The 22,094-nt window shown below is 38.6% G+C and overlaps 1 protein-coding gene across 1 annotated transcript in view; it reads right to left on the reverse strand.

Annotated features, from left to right (window-relative positions):
- The window catches only part of MSH4 (mutS homolog 4), a 133,057-nt gene that overhangs the window by 72,957 nt on the left and 38,006 nt on the right, over positions 1-22,094 (reverse strand). Inside the window, exon 8 of the mRNA XM_030823466.1 lies at positions 5,476-5,543. Coding sequence (XP_030679326.1) covers positions 5,476-5,543 — 68 coding nt within the window. The remainder of the gene's footprint in view (positions 1-5,475; positions 5,544-22,094) is intronic.

Below are 22,094 nucleotides of genomic sequence, written 5' to 3' on the forward strand. Positions count from 1 at the left end.
GTGTGCCATATAAGAAGATGCAATGAGAAGAATGCGTCATCACTTCTGTGATATTTCTGCCAATGTTATGTAACCTGAATCTAACAATAAAAAAAATCAGGCTGGGTGTGGTGGCTCATGCCCGTAACCCCAGCACTTTGGGAGGCCGAGGCAGGCAGATCACTTGAGGTCAGGAGTTTGAGACCATCCTGACCAACATGGTGAAACCCCGTCTCTACCAAAAATATAAAAATTAGCCGGGCATGGTGGGGGGTGCCTGTAATCCCAGCTACTTGGGAGGCTGAGGTAGGAGAATCACTTGAACCTGGGAGGCGGAGGTTGCAGTGAGCCGAGATTATGCCACCGCATTCCAGCCTGAGTGACAGAGTGAAACTCTGTCTCAAAAAAAAACAAAAAAAAAAAACAAACAAAAAAAGAAAAATACTTACTAATTTCTGGGGAAAAGCCCATAAAAAGTCATGCAGGCCCAGCTCTGTATAACATAATAATTTTCATAATAATTTTGATCTAACTAAAACTGTTATAATCATACTGGGTGATGAAAAGTAGGGATGTAAGTATCCATGTTTATGGGAGATAAGGAAGAAAATAGAGTTAAGTATTCATTTTTCTGGTAGGGGATTAACATGAATATAATCAAGAAAGTGAAAAGACAACCCACAGAATGGGAGAAAATATCTACAAATCATATATCCAATAAGGGATTGGTATCCAAAATATATAAAGAACTCTTACAACTCAGTAATAAGAACACAAACAACCCAATTTAAAATGGGCAAATAATATGAATAAATATTTCTCCAAGGAAGATACAAATGGCTAATAAGCATATAAAAAGATGCTCGACATTGTCAGTCATCATGGAAATGTATACCAAAACTAGGAGGCACCCAACAGGCTCACCAGAATCAAAAATTAAGATAATAACAAGTCTTGGCAAGGATGTGGAGAAATCAGAATCCTCGAACACTGCTGGTGGATACCTAAAATGATAAAGTCACTTTGCAAAACAATCCAGCAGTTCCTCAAATTATTAAACATAGAGTTATCACATGACCCAGCAATTCCATTCCTAGGTATATATCAAGACAAATGAAAAATGTATGTCCCTAGAAAAACTTGCACATAAATATTTATAGCATTATTCATAATAGTCAAAAGTGAAAACAACCTAATTAGCTATCAACTGATAAACTGATAAACCAAATGTGTTATATCCATACAATGGAATATTATTTGTCAATAAAAAGAATAAAGTATTGATAAATGCTACAACTTGAAACTTGAAAACGTTATGCTAAGTTAAAAATCCAGTCACAAAAGACTACCTGTACATATTAAAATGTTCCATTTATATAAAATGTCCAGGATAGGTAAATCTGTAGAGACAGACAATAGATTAGTGGTTGTCTAAGGCTGGGGAAAGGGGGTTAGAAGGAATGGGAAGTTATTGCTAGTGGGTGCAGGATTGCTTCTGGGGATGATTAAAATGTTCTAAAATTGACTGTGGTGATGGTTGTACAACTCTGTGAATGCATTAAAAACAATTAAATTGTAGGCTTTGAATGTGTGAATTGTAATCTATGTAATTACATCTCAATAAAGTTGTCTTATTTTTAAAAATGAATTGTGAAATACATGTAGAAGTTAAACATATTACAATAACAGCATAATGGTAGGGAAGAGGGAAATGATGGTATACTAGTGCAAGGCTCTTATATCATATGGAAAGTATTATAATATTATTTAAAAGTGGACTGAGGCTGTGTCCGATGGTTCACACCTATAATCTCAACATTTTGGAAGGCCTAGGCAGGTGGATCGCTTGAGGTCAGGAGTTTGAGACCAGCCTGGCCAACATCGTGAAACCCCATCTCTACTAAAAATATGAAAGTTAGCATGGCATGGTGGCATGCCTGTAATCCCAGCTACTAGGGAGGCTGAGGCACAAGAATCACTTGAAGCTGGGAGACAGAGATGGCAGTGAGCCGAGATGGCGCCACTGCACTCCAGCCTGGGCGACAGAGCAAGACTCTGTCTCAAAAAATAAAATAAAAAATAAACAAAAATGGACTGAATTCAGCTAAAGATGTACTCTACAAACACTAAGTCAATAATTAAGCTAATGAAGGCAATGAGTTATATCTAATAAGCCAACAAAGGAAATGAGATGGAATCATAAAAAATAATATAAAAGGCAGAAAAAAAGAAAAAAGGGAGCAAACAGATGAGAAAAATGAAAAAAAAAAAAAAACCAAGATGGCAGATTTAAATAAAAACATATCAATAATCTTCTTAAGTGTAAATGTAATAAATACCTCAATTAAAAGTAAGGTATTCTCCGATTGTATGCAAAAAATTAAGACCTAACTATATGTCACCTACAAAAAACCTTCTTTAAATATAAAGACAAAAATAAGTTAAAAGCAAAAAGATGGTAAAGATATGCCATGGCAACACTAACCAAAAGAAAGCTGGAGCGGCTATATTAATATAGACACAGTAGATTTCATAGCAAAAAATACTACTAGGGATAAAAAGGGTCATTTCATAATGACAACAGGCTCAATTTATAGAGGATATAGCAATCTTAAATGTTTATGAACCTAATAACAAAGATTCCAAATACATTAGATAAAAACTGATAAAACTGCAAGGAAAAATAGACAAATCCACAATTACATTTGGAGATTTTGACACTCCTTTCTTAATAACTGATAGAACAAATAAAACAACAACAACAACAACAAAAACGTTAAACACCATGAGGATATAGGAGATTTGAAGAACACTACCACACAACTTGAACAAAGTGACATTTATGGAATGCTCCAACCAACAGCAGCAAAATACACACTGTTTTCAAGTTCACATGGAACATTTACCAAGATTAACTCTATTTTGGGCCATAAAAAAAGTCAATAAAGCTAAAAGGATCTATATTATGTAATACATGGTCTCTGACCATTGGGGAATTAAATTAGAAACCAGTAACAAAAAGATATTTGGAAAGTCCCCAAATACTGGAAATAAAATAACATACCTCTAAAAACCCATACATCAAATAATTTTTAAAAAGAAATTAAAAAGTGTTTTGACCTTTTTGAAAGAAAAAGAAATCACAACATATCTAAAATTGTGGAATACAGCTAAAGCATTACTCAGAGAGAAATTTATAGTACTAAAATGCTTATATTAGAAGGAAAAAAGGTCTCAAATCTGTGACCTCAGCTTCCTCTTTTACAACCTCAAAAAAGAACAGTAGGCACAGAGTAAGCAGAAGACAGAGTGATAAAACCAGAAATCAGTGAAATAGAGAACAGGAGAAAAAAAAGAGAAACCAATGAAATACAAAGTTGGTTCCTTGAGAATACCAATAAAATTGATAACGTCTAGCGAGGCTGATTAAGAAAAACAGAGAACATATTAAAGTTATCAATATCAGGAATGAGAGAGTATATCACTGCCAATTTTACAGATATAAGGATATTATGAGATAGTTTATGCTGATACATTGAAAAGTCGGGTGAAATGAAAAATTCTTTAAAAGACACAAGCTACCAAAGCTCATTCAAGAAGAAACAGATAACCTGAAGAGCACTATGCCTATTTAATAAGTAGAATTTATAGCTAAAAACCTTCCTACCAAAAAAATTCCAGGCTTTAATGGCTTCATTTGTGAATTCTACCAAATATGTAAGGAAGAAATAATACCAGTTCTATGTAAACTCTACCAGAAAATTAAAGAGGAAGGGATACTTCCAAACTTATTTTATGAGGGCTGCTAATTTAATTCCAAACATCAGTTGTTTTAGGTTACTTCCCATTTGTATATACTGAAGTATAAGCAGCTTCAATTATTTAAGGAAACTCAGTTCTGTGCCTACCCAACAGCTAAAGCTTTTCAATCTAGCGATGATTTTATTATAAATGAACCTTAAGAGTATTTTCTTTATAATACAAAAAGGCTTCCCAAATATAGATTAGCTTTCAATGGATTTAAAAATGTCATCAAATTGTAAATTAAATTTTATTGATGTGCAAGACTTTTCTTTTTATGCATATGGACAAAAATATACCTGTATTTCATTATAGTGAATATTCTTCAGTTCATCTTAAACAGAAGAATGAAAGTTATTATCACTTTCTTTACACAATGTACCCATAAGCACTATTTAAATTTGAAAAATATCCAGAAAAGGTGTTGTTTCATTCTTAAACGTTAAGAATATTTAAAGACTTGGCCAAGCGTGATGGCTCACACCTGTAATCCCAGTATTTTGGGAGGCCGAGGTGGGCAGATCACTTGAGGTCAGGAGTTTGAGATCAGCCTGGCCAACATGGTGAAACCCCATCTCTACTAAAAATACAAAAATTAGTCAGGCATGGTGGTGTGTGCCTGTAATCTCAGCTACCTGGGAGGCTGAGGCAAGAGAATCGCTTGAACCTGAGAGACAGAGGTTGCAGTGAGCCAAAATCGTGCCACTGCACTCCAGCCTTGGTGACAGAGTGAGACTCCATCTCAAAAAATAAATAATAATATTTGAAGACTAATCAAACTTCACATAATGATCACTTTTAAGAGAATCTTTAGCTCTAATATATTTATTTATTAGGCAAATATTATCATAGTCTAAGTCTTTTGAAAATTATATATAACTCCTTAATATTTGATCAGTGAAAATAGCCCAATTCCTCAACTATCTAAAAAACATTTTTTTCTGAGACAAGGTCTCACTATGTTACCCAGGCTGGAGTGCAGTGATGCGAACACAGCTCACTGCAGCCTTGACCTCCCAAGGCTCAAGTTATCCTCCCACCTCAGCCTCCCCAGGAGCTGGGACTACAAGCATGCAACACCATGCCCAGCTAACTTTTTTTTTTTTTTTTTTTTTGAGACGGAGTCTCGCTGTCACCCAGGCTGGAGTGCAGTGGCGCAACCTCGGCTCACTGCAAGCTCCGCCTCCCGGGTTCACGCCATTCTCCTGCCTCAGCCTCTCCGAGTAGCTGGGACTACAGGCGCCCGCCACTACGCCCGGCTAATTTTTGTATTTTTTAGTAGAGACGGGGTTTCACCGTGGTCTCGATCTCCTGACCTCGTGATCCGCCCGCCTCGGCCTCCCAAAGTGCTGGGATTACAAGCGTGAGCCACCGCGCCCGGCCAACTTTTTGATTTTTTGTAGAGATGGGGTCTCACTTTCTTGCCCAGGCTTGTCTTGAACTGCCTTGACCTCCCAAAGTGTTGGGATTATAGGCATGAGTCACCATGCCTGGCTGAAATTTTAAATTTCACTATAACATACAGGATAACACATTAGGAAAACAGTTTCCTCTACAATGGCATAAAATACTCCAGATATCAATAATGCACTTTCTCAAAACATCTTTGATATTTTCCAATTGTTACATTACATTAAGACAAGTTCCATCACATTATGTATAATAATATAATACAAAATGTATACAAAAACATACCGTGTCTTGCTTTGGAATTTGGACTAAAACAGAAAGAAGCTGCTCTGTATCAAGAAATCTTGATATAACTGAAACAAACAAACAAATATGAGTATTTAAACTTTATGGTGCAGTTGAAAATATTGACTATGTAAAATATTATCCTCAAAGAATATAATAGAACAGTTCTACCTGCAAATATTACCTGTTTTGTCTTCTTTAACTATCTTACATGTAAAATGAATATAACTAAATTCTAATGCTCTTTTGTTAATTTTGATTACTCAGTCTCACCTCAAAATTTAATGCTGCTAACCATCCCTTCTGCTATGATTTGCCTGTCCCCACCAAAACTCATGTTGAAACCTTAATTCCTAGTGTGGCAATGTTGGGAGATAAAACATTTAATAGGTGGGGTCTAGTGGAAAACATTTGGGTCACAGAGGCTTCACTCTCATGGGCAGCTTAGTGCCATTCCTACCGTGATGAGTGAGTTAACCCCTTAATAAAACTGGATTAGTTTACACAGAAAGGGACTAGTTCCCACACAAGAACAGGTTGTAGAAAGTGAGGATGCCCCTCATTTTGCTCTTTGCTTATGTCTATTTCCTCCTTGACCATCCTCCATGTTATGATGCATCATGAAAGCCCTGATCAGAGGCTGAGTAGATGCCAATGCCATACTCTTGGACTTTCCAGTCACTGGAATTTTGACCCAAATAAACTCGTTTCTTTGTAAATTACCCAGCCTCAGGTATTCCATTATAGCAATACGACTTACCCTCCTTTTTGAAACTCTACTTCTCTAGTTTTGATATTGTCTATCACAATTTTCTTCTCATCTTTTTGATCTCTACTTTTCTCCATGATACTTAAAAGATGCTTAGTTTAAAGGTATAGTTCAACCACTAACCACATAACCTTCCCAAGAGTTACCTAACTTCTCTAAACAATAGCTGTTCTCATCTTTTAAATGCTGATAACATCTACCTCTCAGGTGTGTTGTGAGAATTAAGTGAGGTAATACTTGTGCTATGGTTTGAATATGACCCCCAATGTTCATGTGTTGGAAACTTGACCCCCAATGCAACCGTCTTGAGAGGTAGGATCTTTAAGAGATGGTTAGGTCATGAGGGCTCTGCCTCTGTGAGTGAATTAGTGCTATTATCATGAGAGTGGGTTCTTGATAGAAGGATGAGTTCATCTCCCTTCCTCTCATATGCATGCATGCTCTCTTGCCCTTCCACCATGTTATGACACAGCAGGAAGGCCCTCACCAGATGTGAGCCACTTGACTTTGATCTTCCCCACCTCCAGAACTGTAAGAAATAAATCTCTGTCCTTTATAAATTACTCAGTCTCAGATATTCTGTTATAGCAGCACAAAACAAACTAAGATAGAAAATTGGTACCAAGACTGGGGTTGCTGCTATAACAAATACCTGAAAATGTGGAAGCAGCTTAGGAATTGGGTAATGGGAATGAGTAGAGGTTGGAAGAATTTGGAGGAGCAGGTTAGAAAAAGCCCAGATTGCCATGAACAGAACATTAAGGGCAATTCTAGTGAAGGCTCAGAAAAAGGAAAGAAATGTAAGGAAAGTCTGGAATGTTGTAAAGACTACTTAAGTGATCATGATCAGAACATTGGTATAAATATAGAAAGTAAAGGCCATTCTGATGAGGACTCAGGTGGAAATGAAAAACAAAATCTTGGAAACTGGAGTAAAGGCCATCCTTGTTACAGTTGCAAAGAGCTTGGCAGAACTGTATCCATATCCTAGGATATTCTGGACGGCAGAACTTAAGAGGAATGAACTAGGATATGTGGCAGAAGAGCTACCTAGGCAGTAAAGCATTCAAGATGTTGCATAGCTTCTTTCAGTCACTTACAGTAAAATGAGAGAAGAGAGAAATATTTTAAAGATGACATTTATAATTTAAAAAGAAGCAGAATAAACAAATTAGGAAAACTCTTAGCCTGGCCACATAAAATGTATGTTTGGGGGAGAATAGTAAGGGTGTGGTCAAGTGATTGCTAAAAATATTAGTATAGAAAGAAGCCAGGTTCTATTCATGAAAACAATGAGAATGACCCCAAAAACATTTCAGAGATCTAGGGAAGCTAGGACCTTGAGGGCAAGGTTTCCAGTGAGGTGCTTGTGAGACCTCAGCATTTGCTGCCCTGCAGCACCTTGGAACTCTGCTCCCTCAATTCTGGCATAACGCCTCTCAGCCACCACAAATGTAGCTCAGGTGAGCCCAGCTGCAGCTCAACCCACTGCTCCAGAAGGTATAAGCTGTATATCTTGGCAGTGTCCACATGGTGGTAATTCTGCAGGCACACAGAATGCAACAGGTATGAAGTCATGGTGGCTTCTGCCTAAATTTCAAAGGATGTTGAGGACAGCCTGGGGCCCAGGCAGAGATTTATCATGGGGCAGAGCCACCACAGAGAGCCTAACACAGAGAGCCCCCACTATGCCTAGTGGAGCCATAGGATAGAAGCCATCATTCACAGAGTCCCCACTAGGGCAATGCCTAGTAAAGCCATGGGAGTGAGGTAATCACCCCTCACCTCCCCACCCTGAGACCACAGAACTAGAAGGGGCACCAGCATGTAACTCCAGTCTGAAAAAGCCATGGGCAAGAGACTGCAAACCATGAGAGCTGCTGAGTGGACTAAGCCCTGAGGCTGCCTGAGGCCTTGAGAGCCCAACTTCTTCCCCACTGTGCCCCTGATGTGGGATATGGAGTCAAAGAAGATTATTCTTCTTAAGACTTACTGTTGTTTTCCTTGTGAGGTTTGAACTGATTTCCTTGGGCTGGTTACTCCTTTCTTATTGCCTATTTCTCCCTTTTGTAATGGGAATGTTTATCCTATGCCTGTCCCAACATTTTAGATGTAGATAACTTGTTTAATTTCATAGGCCCATAGCTAGTGGGGAATTTGCCTCAGGATGAATCATGCCCTTGAGTCTCACATATCTGATTCAGATGAGATTCTGGACTTTTGAGTTGGTGTTGAAACAAGTTAAGACTTTAGGCCTATTGGGATAAAATGAATGTATTTTGCATGTGAGAAGGACATGAATTTGGGGGAGCCGGGAGCAGAATGCTATGGTTTGAATGCATCCCCAAAGTTCATGCATTAGAAACTTAATCTCAGTGCAACCTTGTTGAGTGGTGGGACCTTTAAAGGGTGATTAATCCATTAATCCCTCATGAATGGATTAATGCCATTATCACAGAAGTGGGTTACTTGTTCTGGAAGTAAATTCTGGACAAAAGGATGAGTTTGCTTTCCTTCCTCTCTCTCGTATGTGTGCTCTCTTGTCCTGCTGCCTTTTGGTGTGGGATGATGCATCAAGAAGGCCCTCACCCGATACAGGTCTCTTAACCTTGCAGATCCTAGCCTTCAGAACTAAGAAATAAATCACTGTTCTTTATAAATTACCCAGTCTCAGGTATTTTATTACTGCAACACAAATAGACTATGACAATGTGTAAAGTGTCTTGCATCTACCACCACTCAAAAACTTATTTTATTCTTCTCAATTTATTTTCCAGCTTACAGTGTTCTACAAAAATAAATTTATAGAAAATTGTAATCTATCCCTTTTAAATATCCCCAGGTATTTTTTTAAAAAACTTTTAACCATTTCAGCCCAGGTGTGGTGGCTCACGCCTATAATCCCAGCACTTTGGGAGGCCAAGGCAGGAGATCACTTGAGCTCAGGAGTTTGAGACCAGCCTTGGCAACACAGTGAGACCCTGTCTCTACAAAAAATACGAAAATTAGCCATGTGTGATGGTGCCCACCTGTAGTCCCAGCTACTCAGGAGGCTGAGGTGGGAGGATGGCTTGAGCCAGGGAGATAGAAGTTGCAGTGAGCCAAGATTGTGCCACTGCACTCCAGCCTGGGCAACAGAGCCAGACTCTGTCTCAAAAAGATTAATAAAAATAAATATAAATAAGTAATAAACTTTAACCATTTAACATAGAGATTGTTTTAAAATGTACTTATTTCCCCATACTTGAAATACAATAAACAATGATAACTATTTAATGACTCATGGTTATTATCATAGTAATATATAACCTTAAAAGTTTTCATGTAGACTTATTAACACTCTCAAAGTGGTGTCATGCTGTCATCCCTTAAAACACAAAATAAGAGCCGGGAGTAGTGGCTTACGCCCGTAATCCCAGCACTTTGAGAGGCCAAGGCAGGTGGATCACCTGAGATCAGGAGTTCAAGACCAGCCGGACCAACATGGAGAAACCCCATCTCTACTAAAAATACAAAATTAGCCAGGCATGGTGATGCATGCCTGTAATCCCAGCTACTCGGGAGGCTGAGGCAGGAGAATCGCTTGAACCCAGGAGGCAGAGGTTGCAGTGAGCCAAGATCACGCCATTGCATTCCAGCCTGGGCAGCAAGGGTGAAACTCCATCTCAAAATAAAAAGAAACCCACAAAATAAGAAAATGTTTATTTTACCTGCTACCTGTTCAAACTGTCAGGTGTCTTTTGATAGTTTTCAGTTTGCCTACCTCTAGAACTGTCCCCTTTCTAATTTTCTGTTTCTATGGTAATTCATCATGTTAAAACTGTGTTTTGAGGCCTAAGCTCTGATTTTCTATCTGGCCCAAATTCCTACCTAAGGGGTCTGGGGAGTTATGCCCTACAAACCATAGATTCTCATGAGATGGGTTTTATTTGACCCTGTATATTGTGACTTGCTTTTCAATCTGACTCTGGCATTACATTATGAAACAAGGAATACAATATTTAACCCCAAAATATATTTCCTTGCCATACCTTGAAATTGCCCTGCAAAGTCTCTTGTGGGAAAAAATCACATTCTATAGAGAATCCCCTTACCCCTTTGTTTTCCTCCCTTTCTTTCCAGATCCAGAAGATAATCAACTAAGAGCCAGGCATCCTTTCAGGTCCAATAAGAAACATTTTACAACCTGCTATCTCTCTGAAGTCTGCTATCTGAGAGATTCCTTTGCACAATAAAACTTGGTCCCCATAATCCTTTATCTTAACCTGAACATTCCTTTCCATTAATCCCAGGTCTTCCGATAAACTCAGTCAATTGTCAACTAGAAAATGTTTAAATTTACCTACAGTCTGGAAGTCCCATCGCCTGCTTTGAGTTGTCCTGCCTTTCTGAACCAAACCATTGTACTTCTTAAATGTATTTGATTGATGTCTCATGCCTCCCTAAAATATACAAAACCAAGCTGTACTCCGACTATCTTGGGTACATGTTCTCAGGACCTCCTGAGGGCTGTGTTCATGGGCCATGGTCACTCATACTTGGCTCAAAATAAATCTCTTCAAATATTTTACAGAGTTTGGCTCTTTTCGCCAATAGTTCAAAAAATTAGAATAGGCTGAATATGTTGCGGTTATATTCTTCATTATGTTCAACATGGCACAATACTATTATGACATTTTACATGTGATTCTATTAGTCAGATTCCCTTAAGCCCTCATTTATATTGCTCTTTCTCTTTCCAGACTCCTCCTTCTTCCTTTCCCCAATCTATCGTTACAACCAGAATGTTTCTAAAATAGGATTTGATCAGTACTCTCTAGGTTCAGAATGGTCAGCTCCATATTGCCTGAAGGAAAAAAATTAAACTCCTTAGCATTATAAAAAGGCCCTTCATAATCTAATCTCAATCCTCATTTCCTGCCATTCCCCAAGGCTTTAAGTCATAAATAACTACTGGCCAATCCTTAAATACAGCAAGCTCTTTTATATCAACCTAAGTACAGCCAGGCACAGTGACTTGTGCCTGCAATCCCAGCACTTTGGGAGGTTGAGATGAGAGGATTGCTTGAAGTCAGGAGTTCAAGTTCAGCCTGGGCAACAGCAAGACCCTGGCTCTACAAAAAATGTAAAAATTAGCCAGGCATGGTGGTGCAGGCCTGTAGACATAGCTTCTCAAGAGGCTGCAAGAAAAGGATCACTTGAACCCAGAGGTTTGTTACAGTAAGATATGATAGTGCCACTGCACTATAGTCTGGGTGACAGAGCGAGACCCTGTGAAAGAAAGAGAGAACAAAATAAAAGAAGAGAGAGGGGGAGGGAGGAAGGAAGGAAGGGAGGGAGGGAGGGAGGGAAGGAAGTGCCTGGTCAAGATCATAGCCAATGGCATGCATACCAGATCCTTATCCTAATCACTATATCCAAAAAACATCTGCATTACTCCTATGGACATCAACATACCTTGCACAGGCATGTTCCCTTCAACTCGAATATCACTGCTAGGATTCTCCTGTTGCTAAAATCCTACTCCTTCTTTTAAGACAAAGCTGAAATATTATTCCTGCAAATCCCATCTGGATTCTGTCTTTACCCCAACTCCCTTCTCTGTGTTCCCATGAACTAGTCAATTGTTATTGCATGTATCACACTGTATCAAAATTATTTAATTAGAGTTCTGCTGCCCTAACATGGATGTGAAGTCTTTGAGGACAGATATAGCTTCATGTTCCTCATCTTTTTATCCCTAACACCTATAGAATGCCTATAATAAAGGAGCTACTGGGTTTTTTAAAAAAGGTTTAGATTCTCATATTTTAAAAAACTGTAAAAGTTACCCTCCCACTCTGCCCTATGCCCTGCTCTCCTACTTTATTGTGTGTTAAGATAAATTACAAACCACTAAGACATAGAAAATATGGCTCACACTTGTAATCCCAACACTTTGGGAGGTCAAGGCAGGTGGATCACTTGAGGTCAGGAGTTTGAGACCAGCCTGGCCAACATGGTGAAACGCCATCTCTATTAAAAATACAAAAATTAGCCAGGCGTGGTGTTGGGCGCCTGTAATCCCAGCTACTTGAGAGGCTGAGGCTGGAGAATCGCTTGAACCCAGGAGGCAGAGGTTGCAGTGAGCCGAGATTGTGCCACTGCACTCCAGCCTAGGCGACAGAGTGAAACTCTGTCTCAAAAAAAAAGAAAAGAAAAAGATATAGAAAACAGAGAAATGTTTATTTATAGATATCAGTTTGAAATTTTCAGTCATAAGGAATTTAAAAACTTAAAATATATCAAAATTAAAGTTTAAAAAAATACAAGTTTATCATCAAAATTTTATCATACAAACAGTATTATCTTGGGAATAACAGAATACAATTTCAACAGATTCAACAACAAATCAATAGTTTAACAAATATGTTAAACTTTTATGTCCTAGCCTTATATGAGACTTATCCAACAAAACGTGCATTTACAATAGAGAAAAGTAAGTGTCATAACAAGATACTACAGGAAACATGTATTAAAGATGCCTAACACTGACTTGCGGAATCAGAAAGGCCTGCAGCAAAAGTCACATCTAAACTGGAATAGTAAAAGATGAAATGCAGTTAGCTAGAGAAGCCTGGGAGAACGGGTTGCAGGGAAGGAGTAGGAGGTATTCTAGGCAAAAATTACAGTGTTCCAAAGCCAGAAAATAACAGCAGATATGTTCAAGTAACTTAAAGAAGTTCATTTAGACTAGAAGACAGAATGGAGAGTGAGTAGTAGCAAGAGATGCTGTGGGAGATTACAGGAAAACAGCTATACAGAAGAGTTTGCATTTTAATCTAAAAGTTGTGAGAAGAGAATCTAAAGAGAAAAGATTGAAGGATTTTATGCAGATGAGTATAGTAACCACCACCCTCCCCCAGCCCCCCACAAAGATCTGCTTCCTAATCCCTGGAATTTGTGAATATGTTAACTGATAAAAGGAAGTTTCTAGTTAGGATTAAATTAAGGGTCTTGAGACGGAGAGATTATCCTGGATTGTCTCTTGGCCCCAGTGTAATCTTAAGAGTCCTTACAAGAGGGTGGCAGGAGGATCAGTGTCAGAGAGAGAAGATATAAGTACAAAAGCAGAAGTCAGAGGAAGAGAAAATGTTCTACTTCTGGCTTTAAAGATAGAGGAAGGGTGAAGGGCTAAGAGCCAAGAAATGTAGGCAACGTCTAGAAAGTGGAAAGAGCAAGGAAATGGACTCCCCCCTCCAGAGTCTTCGGAAAAATGTAGACCTGATGACACACTGATTTTAGCCCAGTGAAACTGATTTCAGACCTCCAGAACTGTGAGATAATACATTCATGTTGTTTTAAGCCCCTAAATCTGTGGTGATGTTTTATATCAACATTAAGAAATGAATACAGAGTGATATTCTCAGATTTATGTTTTCAAAAGATCACTCAGGCAACAATGTAGAGAAGAGGCTAGAAACAGCAAGGTTGGAGAAGGGTGACCAAATAGGAGGCTCTTATAAGAAATGAGATTAGATAATTAAGGTGTCCTGGGCTGGAGTGGCAGCCATGGGGATAGAAGAAGCAGATACATCCAAGAGGTATATAGCAAGGAGACATGGCCGATTTGATGACTGATTGGAAAGAAGGTAAGAGTTAAGAATGACTTTCATGTATCTAGCTTGCATAAAGAGGGTGGATGTGGAGCTATTCACTGAAACCAGGAAGAACTGATTTAGAAAAGAAGATGGCGGCCAGGCACAGTGATTCACGCCTGTAATCCCAGCACTTTGGGAGGCCGAGGCGGGTGGATCACTCCTGACCTGAGGTCAGTAGTTCGAGACCAGCCTGGCCAACATGGAGAGAATCCCATCTCTACTAAAAATACAAAAATTAGTCGGGTGTGGTGGTGGGTGCCTGTATTCTCAGCTACTCGGGAGGCTGAGGCAAGAGAATCACTTGAACCTGGGAGGCAGAGGTTATAGGGAGCTGAGATTGCACCATTGCACTCCAGTGTAGGTGACAGCAAGACTCCGTCTCAAAAAAAAAAAAAAAGGCACAATTTGGGCACATTAAGTTTCAGGTGATTGAGGAACACCTAACAAATGCTCTTATTCCATTCAAACTGCTATAAAAAATTACCACAAGCTGAGTGGCTTATAAACAAGAGAAATTTATTTTCTGCTGGGCAGATTCAATGTCTGGTAAGAGCCCACTTTCTGACTCATAGATGGCACCTTCTTGCTGTATCTTCACATGGTAGAAGGGGCAAGGAGTCTCTCCTGAGCTTCTCTTATAAAGGCACTGATCCCATTCATGAGGTCTCTGCTGCCCTGGTGTAACCACCCCCCAAAGGCCCCATGTCCTAATACTATCACCTCGAAGGTGAGGACTTCAACATATGAATTTTGGAGAAGCACAACATGTAGATCACAGCAAATGCTCAAAAGGCGATAAGATATTTGAGTCCAAAGGTCTGAAGAGATATTTAGGCATGAGATGTAAATTTGGAAGTCATGAATATGTGAATAATAATCATAAAACCATGAAACTGGGTAAGTCATATAATAAGGAAATTCAGGATAAAAGGACAACCCAGAACATATCTTTGAAGAGCCATAGCACTTAGGAAATAAGCAAAGGAAGAGAAATATATTTAAAAGACTCAGAAGGAAACCACAAAGACGTAGGAAGAAAATCAGGAGATTGTGTAATCACAGAAGCAAAGAAAGGCAGTAATTCAATAATGACAGATATTCAGCAGTATCAAATAAATTGTGGATATTTCTCTTATTCAAATAAGAGAATTAATGTGTCCATTACATTTAACAATATGCCTGTTGTTGACTGTGTTAGGTTGGGTTCTCCAGAAACAGACATTGAGGCAAGGACTTATATGCCAGTAATTTATTAAGAATGTGCTTCCAAGCCTGGGCAACATAGTGAAACCCCGTGTCTACCAAAAACATAAAAATTAGCTAAGTGTGGTGGCAGAGGCCTGTAGTATCAGCTACTTGGGAGGCTGAGGTAAGAGGATTGCTTGAGCCCAGGAGGTAGAGGTTGCAGTGAGCCGAAATCACACCACCACACTCCAGCCTAGGCAACAGAGTGAGACCTTGTCTCAAAAAACAAAAAAAGAAAAAGAGAAAAAGAATCTGCTTCCAGAAGAAACCAGGAGAGCAGTGAGAAAAGGACAGAGAAGTGAAACCAAGCCAACCAACAGTGTGATTTCAGGTGAAGTTGTGTGGAAGGTAACTTCAACTAATCTTGCAAAGGAATTCTAGAGTTGAAGTTATATTCAGGCTTTTGCCAAATCAATGTGAAAGAGCTAGGCTTTCATACCTTCACACCATACAGTCATTTAAGGGCTGCCAGGCATTTTGGGTACTCTGTGTTTAAGAACAAAGGGCTCTAACAGCCTGAAGGTAGGCATAGAAAAAGAGTCCAGGTGTGGGCCATTAGGCACACAGACCAGCAAAAGGTGCACACCGAAAGGTAAAAGGGATCCAAGACGATCTGTACAGAGAACCAACAAGATCTGCTCCAGTGACCTTGACAAGAGCAGTCTCAGCACAGTACTGGGCACAGAAATAAGACTGCAGCACATTGAGATGTAGTGATGAAGAGAAGATAGTGAGCGTAGGAAATTTGTTTTTCAACAGGTTTGGCTATGAATAGAGAAGTGATATAGTGGTAGCTGGAGAAGATGAAGTCCAGGGAGAGGTTTTACAAATATGGGAGAGACATGAGGAAGTTTAAATCCTCTTAGAAGAAGGCCATAGAGAGAAAAATAATGAAGATACAGGACATAAGTGCAAGGACGGGATCCAGGGAACAGATGGAGGAATTAGCTAGAGAATACCACTTCTGGCTTAAACAAAGAGAGTGAAAAGTAGATGAGTATAAACGCATATCTGGTAGCAGAAAGTTTAAAAAGATATCAATGGTTGGAGCTTGACCAACGTAACATGATTAAATGACTTCATATTCTTGGCACTTACGTATTACACTAAATGGCAGGTATAGGTAGACCAACAAGATGTTGCTGTTAACAAGAAAAGGATAGTTAAAAATGGCCTCTTTCTGCCTTTCCCAATACTAAATACACAGAAATATATATATTTAAAAAAGAATACACTGGACAACATTGGACAGGCAGAGTCACAGTCAATATAATACCAGAATTTTGAAGGATTACACTAATTAAAGGTATTTGGAATTGGACTGAAGAAAACCTACTCAGGTAGTAAATGCCTTCTAGATTTGAATGCACCAATTTCATTTAGACTACCAGAACACAAGCTAGGGTAGTCAGGCAAGTGGAGGTATGGAAGACAGACCAAGCTGAAAGCAACCAAAAACTGGACAAAGAGTAGTACATATAAACTATCCTTCCACCTACAGATTTAAGAAGAAAACTCCACCACCATGCCAGCGGACAAACAGCCAGGTTACAAAGGCAAACTTCTTTTCCTTTTTATTTTTCATTTTCTTTTATTATTATACTTTAAGTTCTAGGGTACATGTGCACAATGTGCAGGTTAGTTATATATGTATACATGTGCCATGTTGGTGTGCTGCACCCGTTAACTCCTCATTTACATTAGGTATATCTCCTAATGCTATCCCTCTCCCAGCCCCGCACCCCATGACAGACATCAGTGTGTGATGTTCCCCACCCTGTGTCCAAGTGTTCTCATTGTTCAATTCCCACCTATGAGTGAGAACATGTGGTGTTTGGTTTTCTGTCCTTGCGATAGTTTGCTCAGAATGATGGTTTCTAGCTTCATCCATGTCCCTACAAAGGACATGAACTCATCCTTTTTCGTGGCTGCATAGTAGTCCATGGTGTATATGTGCTACATTTTCTTAATCCAGTCTATCATTGTTGGACATCTGGGTTGGTTCCAAGTCTTTGTTATTGTGAATAGTACTGCAATAAACATACATGTGCATGTGTCTTTACAGCAGCATGATTTACAATCCTTTGGGTATATACCCAGTAATGGGATGGCTGGGTCAAATGGTATTTCTAGTTCTAGATCTTTGAGGAATCACCACACTGTCTTCCACAATGGTTGAAGTCGTTTACAGTCCCACCAACAGTGTAAAAGCATTCTTATTTCTCCACATCCTCTCCAGCACCTGTTGTTTCCTGACTTTTTAAAGATTTCCATTCTAACTGATGTGAGATGGTATCTCATTGTGGTTTTGATTTGCATTTCTCTGATGACCAGTGATGATGAGCATTTTTTCATGTGTCTGTCGGCTGCAGAAATGTCTTCTTTTGCGAAGTGTCTGTTCATATTAATTGCCCACTTTTTGATGGGGTTGTTTGATTTTTTCCTGTAAATTTGTTTAAGTTCTTTGTACATTTTGGATATTAGCCCTTTATCAGATGGGTATATTGTAAAATTTTCTCCCATTCTGTAGGTTGCCTGTTCAGTCTGATGGTAGTTTCTTTTGCTGTGCAGAAGCTCTTGAGTTTAATTAGATCCCATTTGTCAATTTTGGCTTTTGTTGCCATTGCTTTTAGTGTTTTAGACATGAAGTCCTTGCCCATGCCTATGTCCTGAATGGTATTGCCTAGGTTTTCTTCTAGGGTTTTTATGGTTTTAGGTCTGACATTTAAGTCTTTAATCCATCTTGAATTAATTTTTGTATAAGGTGTAAGGAAGGGATCCGGTTTCAGCTTTCTACATATGGCTAGCCAGTTTTCCCAGCACCATTTATTAAATAGAGAATCCTTCTCCCATTTCTTGTTTTTGTCAGGTTTGTCAAAGATTAGATGGTTGTAGATGTGTGGTATTATTTCCGAGGGCTCTCTTCTGTTCCATTGGTCTATATCTCTGTTTTGGCACGAGTATCATGCTGTTTTGGTTACTGTAGTCTTGTAGTATAGTTTGAAGTCAGGTAGCATGATGTCTCCAGCTTTGTTCTTTTCTCTTAGGATTGTCTGGGCAATGCGGGCTCTTTTTTGGTTCCGTATGAACTTTAAAGTAGTTTTTTCCAATTCTGTGAAGAAAGTCATTGGTAGCTTGAAGGGGATGGCACTGAATCTATAAAATACCTTGGGCAGTATGGCAATTTTCACAGTATTGATTCTTCCTATCCATGAGCATGGAATGTTCTTCCATTTGTTTGTGTCCTCTTTTATTTTGTTGAGCAGTGGTTTGTAGTTCTCCTGGAGGAGGTCCTTCACATCCCTTGTAAGTTGTATTCCTAGGTATTTTATTCTCTTTGAAACAATTGTGAATGGGAGTTCACTCATGATTTGGCTCTCTGTTTGTCTGTTATTGGTGTTTAGGAATGCTTGTGATTTTTGCACATTGATTTTGTATCCAGAGACTTTGCTGAAGTTGCTTATCAGCTGAAGGAGATTTTGGGCTGAGATGATGGGGTTTTCTAAGTAAACAATCACGACATCTGCAAACAGGGACAATTTGATTTCCTCTTTTCCTAATTGAATACCATTTATTTCTTTCTTTTGCCTGCTTGCCATGGGCAGAACTTCCAACACTATGTTGAATAGGAGTGGTGAGAGAGGGCATCCCTGTCTTGTGGCAGGTTTCAAAGGGAATGCTTCCGGTTTTTGCCCATTCAGTATGATATTGGCTGTGGGTTTGTAATCAATAGCTCTTATTATTTTGAGATATGTTCCATCAATACATAGTTTATTGAGAGTTTTTAGCATGAAGGGCTGTTGAATTTTGCTGAAGGCCTTTTCTGCATCTATTGAGATAATCATGAGTTTTTGTCTTTGGTTCTGTTTATGTGATGGATTACGTATATTGATTCAAGGTATGTTGAACCAGCCTTGCATCCCAGGGAGAAAGCCGACTTGATTGTGGTGGATAAGATTTTTGATGTGCTGCTGGATTCGGTTTGCCAGTATTTTATTGAGGATTTTTGCATCAATGTTCATCAGGGATATTGGTCTAAAATTCTCTTTTTTTATTGTGTCTCTGCCAGGCTTTGGTATCAGGATGACGCTGGCCTCATAAAATGAGTTAGGGAGTATTCCCTCTTTTTCTATTGATTGGAATAGTTTCAGAAGCAATGGTACCAGCTCCTCTTTGTACCTCTGGTAGAATTCGGCTGTGAATCCATATGGTCCTGGACTTTTTTGGTTGGTAGGCTATTACTTATTGCCTTAATTTCAGAGCCTGTTATTGGTCTATTCAGGGATTCAACTTCTTCCTGGTTTAGTCTTGGGAGGCTGTATGTCTCCAGGAATTTATCCATTTCTTCTAGATTTTCTAGTTTATTTGCATAGCGGTGTTTATAGTATTCTCTGCTGATAGTTTGCATTCCTGTGGGATTGGTGGTAATATCCACTTTATCATTTTTTATTGCATCTATTTGATTCTTCTCTCTTTTCTTCTTTATTAATCTTGCTAGTGTTCTATCAATTTTGTTGATCTTTTAATTCAAGATGGATTAAAGACTTACATGTTAGACCTAAAACTATAAAAACTCTAGAAGAAAACCTAGGCAATACCATTCAGGACATAGGCATGGGCAAGGACTTCATCTCTAAAACACTTAAAGCAATGGCAACAAAAGCCAAAATTGACAAATGGGATCTAATTAAACTAAAGAGCTTCTGCACAGCAAAAGAAACTACCATCAGAGTGAACAGGCAACCTACAAGATGGGAGAAAATTTTTGCAACCTACTCATCTGACAAAGGGCTAATATCCAGAATCTACAATGAACTCAAACAAATTTACAAGAAAAAAACAAACAACCCCATCAAAAAGTGGGTGAAGGATATGAACAGACACTTCTCAAAAGAAGACATTTATGCAGCCAAAACACATATGCAAAAATGCTCATCATCACTGGCCATCAGAGAAATGCAAATCAAAACCACAATGAGATACCACCTCACACCAGTTAGAATGGCCATCATTAAAAAGTCAGGAAACAACAGGTGCTGGAGAGGATGTGGAGAAATAGGAACACTTTTACACTGTTGGTGGCACTGTAAACTAGTTCAACCATTGTGGAAGTCAGTGTGGCGATTCCTCAGGGATCTAGAACTAGAAATACCATTTGACCCAGCCATCCCATTACTGGGTATATACCCAAAGGACTACAAATCATGCTGCTATAAAGACACATGCACACGTATGTTTATTGCAGTACTATTCACAATAGCAAAGACTTGGAACCAACCCAAATGTCCAACAACGATAGACTGGATTAAGAAAATGTGGCACATATACACCATGGACTACTAGGCAGCCATAAAAAATGGTGAGTTCATGTCCTTTGTAGGGACATAGATGAAACTGGAAACCATCATTCTCAGTAAACTATCGCAAGGACAAAAAACCAAACACCGCATGTTCTCACTCATAGGTGGGAATTGAACAATGAGAACTCATGGACACAGGAAGGGGAACATCACACTCCGGCGACTGTTGTGGGGTGGGGGGAGGGGGGAGGGACAGCATTAGGAGATATACCTAACGCTAAATGATGAGTTAATGGGTACAGCAAACCAACATGGCACATGGATACATATGTAACAAACCTGCACATTGTGCACATGTACCCTAAAACCTAAAGTATAATAATAAAAAATAAATAAAAACTAAAAAATAAATAAATAAAGGCCAAAAATGACAAACTACAGCTAACTGGAGAAAAGTTGAAAGCTTTTCCTCTAAGATCTGAAACAAGACACAGATGCCAATTTTCACCACTTTTATTCAACATAGTACTAAAGTCCTAGCCACAGAAATTAGGCAAAAGAAATAAATAAAAGGGATCTAAATTGGAAAGAAGGAAGTCAAATTGTTTCTATTTGCAGTTGACATGATTTTATACATAGATTTTGTATAAAGGTTCAACCAAAAAGCTCTAAGAAGTGATAAATAAATTCAGTAAAGTTGCAGGATGCAGCATCAACCAAAAATATCAGTAGCATTTCTTTTTTTTAATAACTTTTATTTTAAGTTCAGGGGTACATGTGCAGGTTTGTTACATAGGTAAACTTGTGTCATGGGAGTTTGTTGCACAAATTATTTCATCACCCAAGTACTTATTTGTTCTATTGGCTGCAGGGTGACTATAGTTAATATTGCATATTTCAAAATAATTAGAGGAGAGGATTTTAAAAGTACTTACCACAAACTAATGATCAATGTTTTAGATAATGAATATGCTGAATACCCTGATTCTATCATTACTGAATATATGCATGTATTGAAACATCACACTTTGCCTCACAAATATGTGCAATTATGTGACAATTAAAAGCAAAATAAAAGTTTTTAAAAATAAAGATGGAAGAAATCTGGGTTGCTCAATCACTGAGGGGTGACCAGAAAAAAAAAACAACAACAACAGCTCCTAGATTCATTGATTTTTTGAAGGGTTTTTTGTGTCTCTATCTCCTTCAGTTCTGCTCTGATCTTAGTTATTTATTGCCTTCTGCTAGCTTTTGAATGTGTTTGCTCTTGCTTCTCTAGTTCTTTTAATTGTGATGTTAGGGTATCAATTTTATATCTTTCCTGCTTTCTCTTGTGGGCATTTAGTGCTATAAACTTCCCTCTACACACTGCTTTAAATGTGTGCCAGAGATTCTGGTATGTCTTGTCTTTGTTCTCATTGGTTTTAAAGAACATCTCTATTTCTGCCTTAATTTCTTTATGTACCCAGTAGTCATTCAGGGGCAGGTTGTTCAGTTTCCATGTAGTTTAACGGTTTTGAGTGTGTTTCTTAATCCTGAGTTCTAGTTTGATTGCACTGTGGTCTGAGAGACAGTTTGTTATAATTTCTGTTCTTTTACATTTGCTGAGGAGTGCTTTACTTCCAACTATGTGGTCAATTTTGGAATAAGTGCGATGTGGTGCTG

The sequence above is a fragment of the Nomascus leucogenys genome, chromosome 12 (assembly GCF_006542625.1).
Source record: "Nomascus leucogenys isolate Asia chromosome 12, Asia_NLE_v1, whole genome shotgun sequence".
Classification (NCBI taxonomy): Eukaryota; Metazoa; Chordata; class Mammalia; order Primates; family Hylobatidae; genus Nomascus; species Nomascus leucogenys.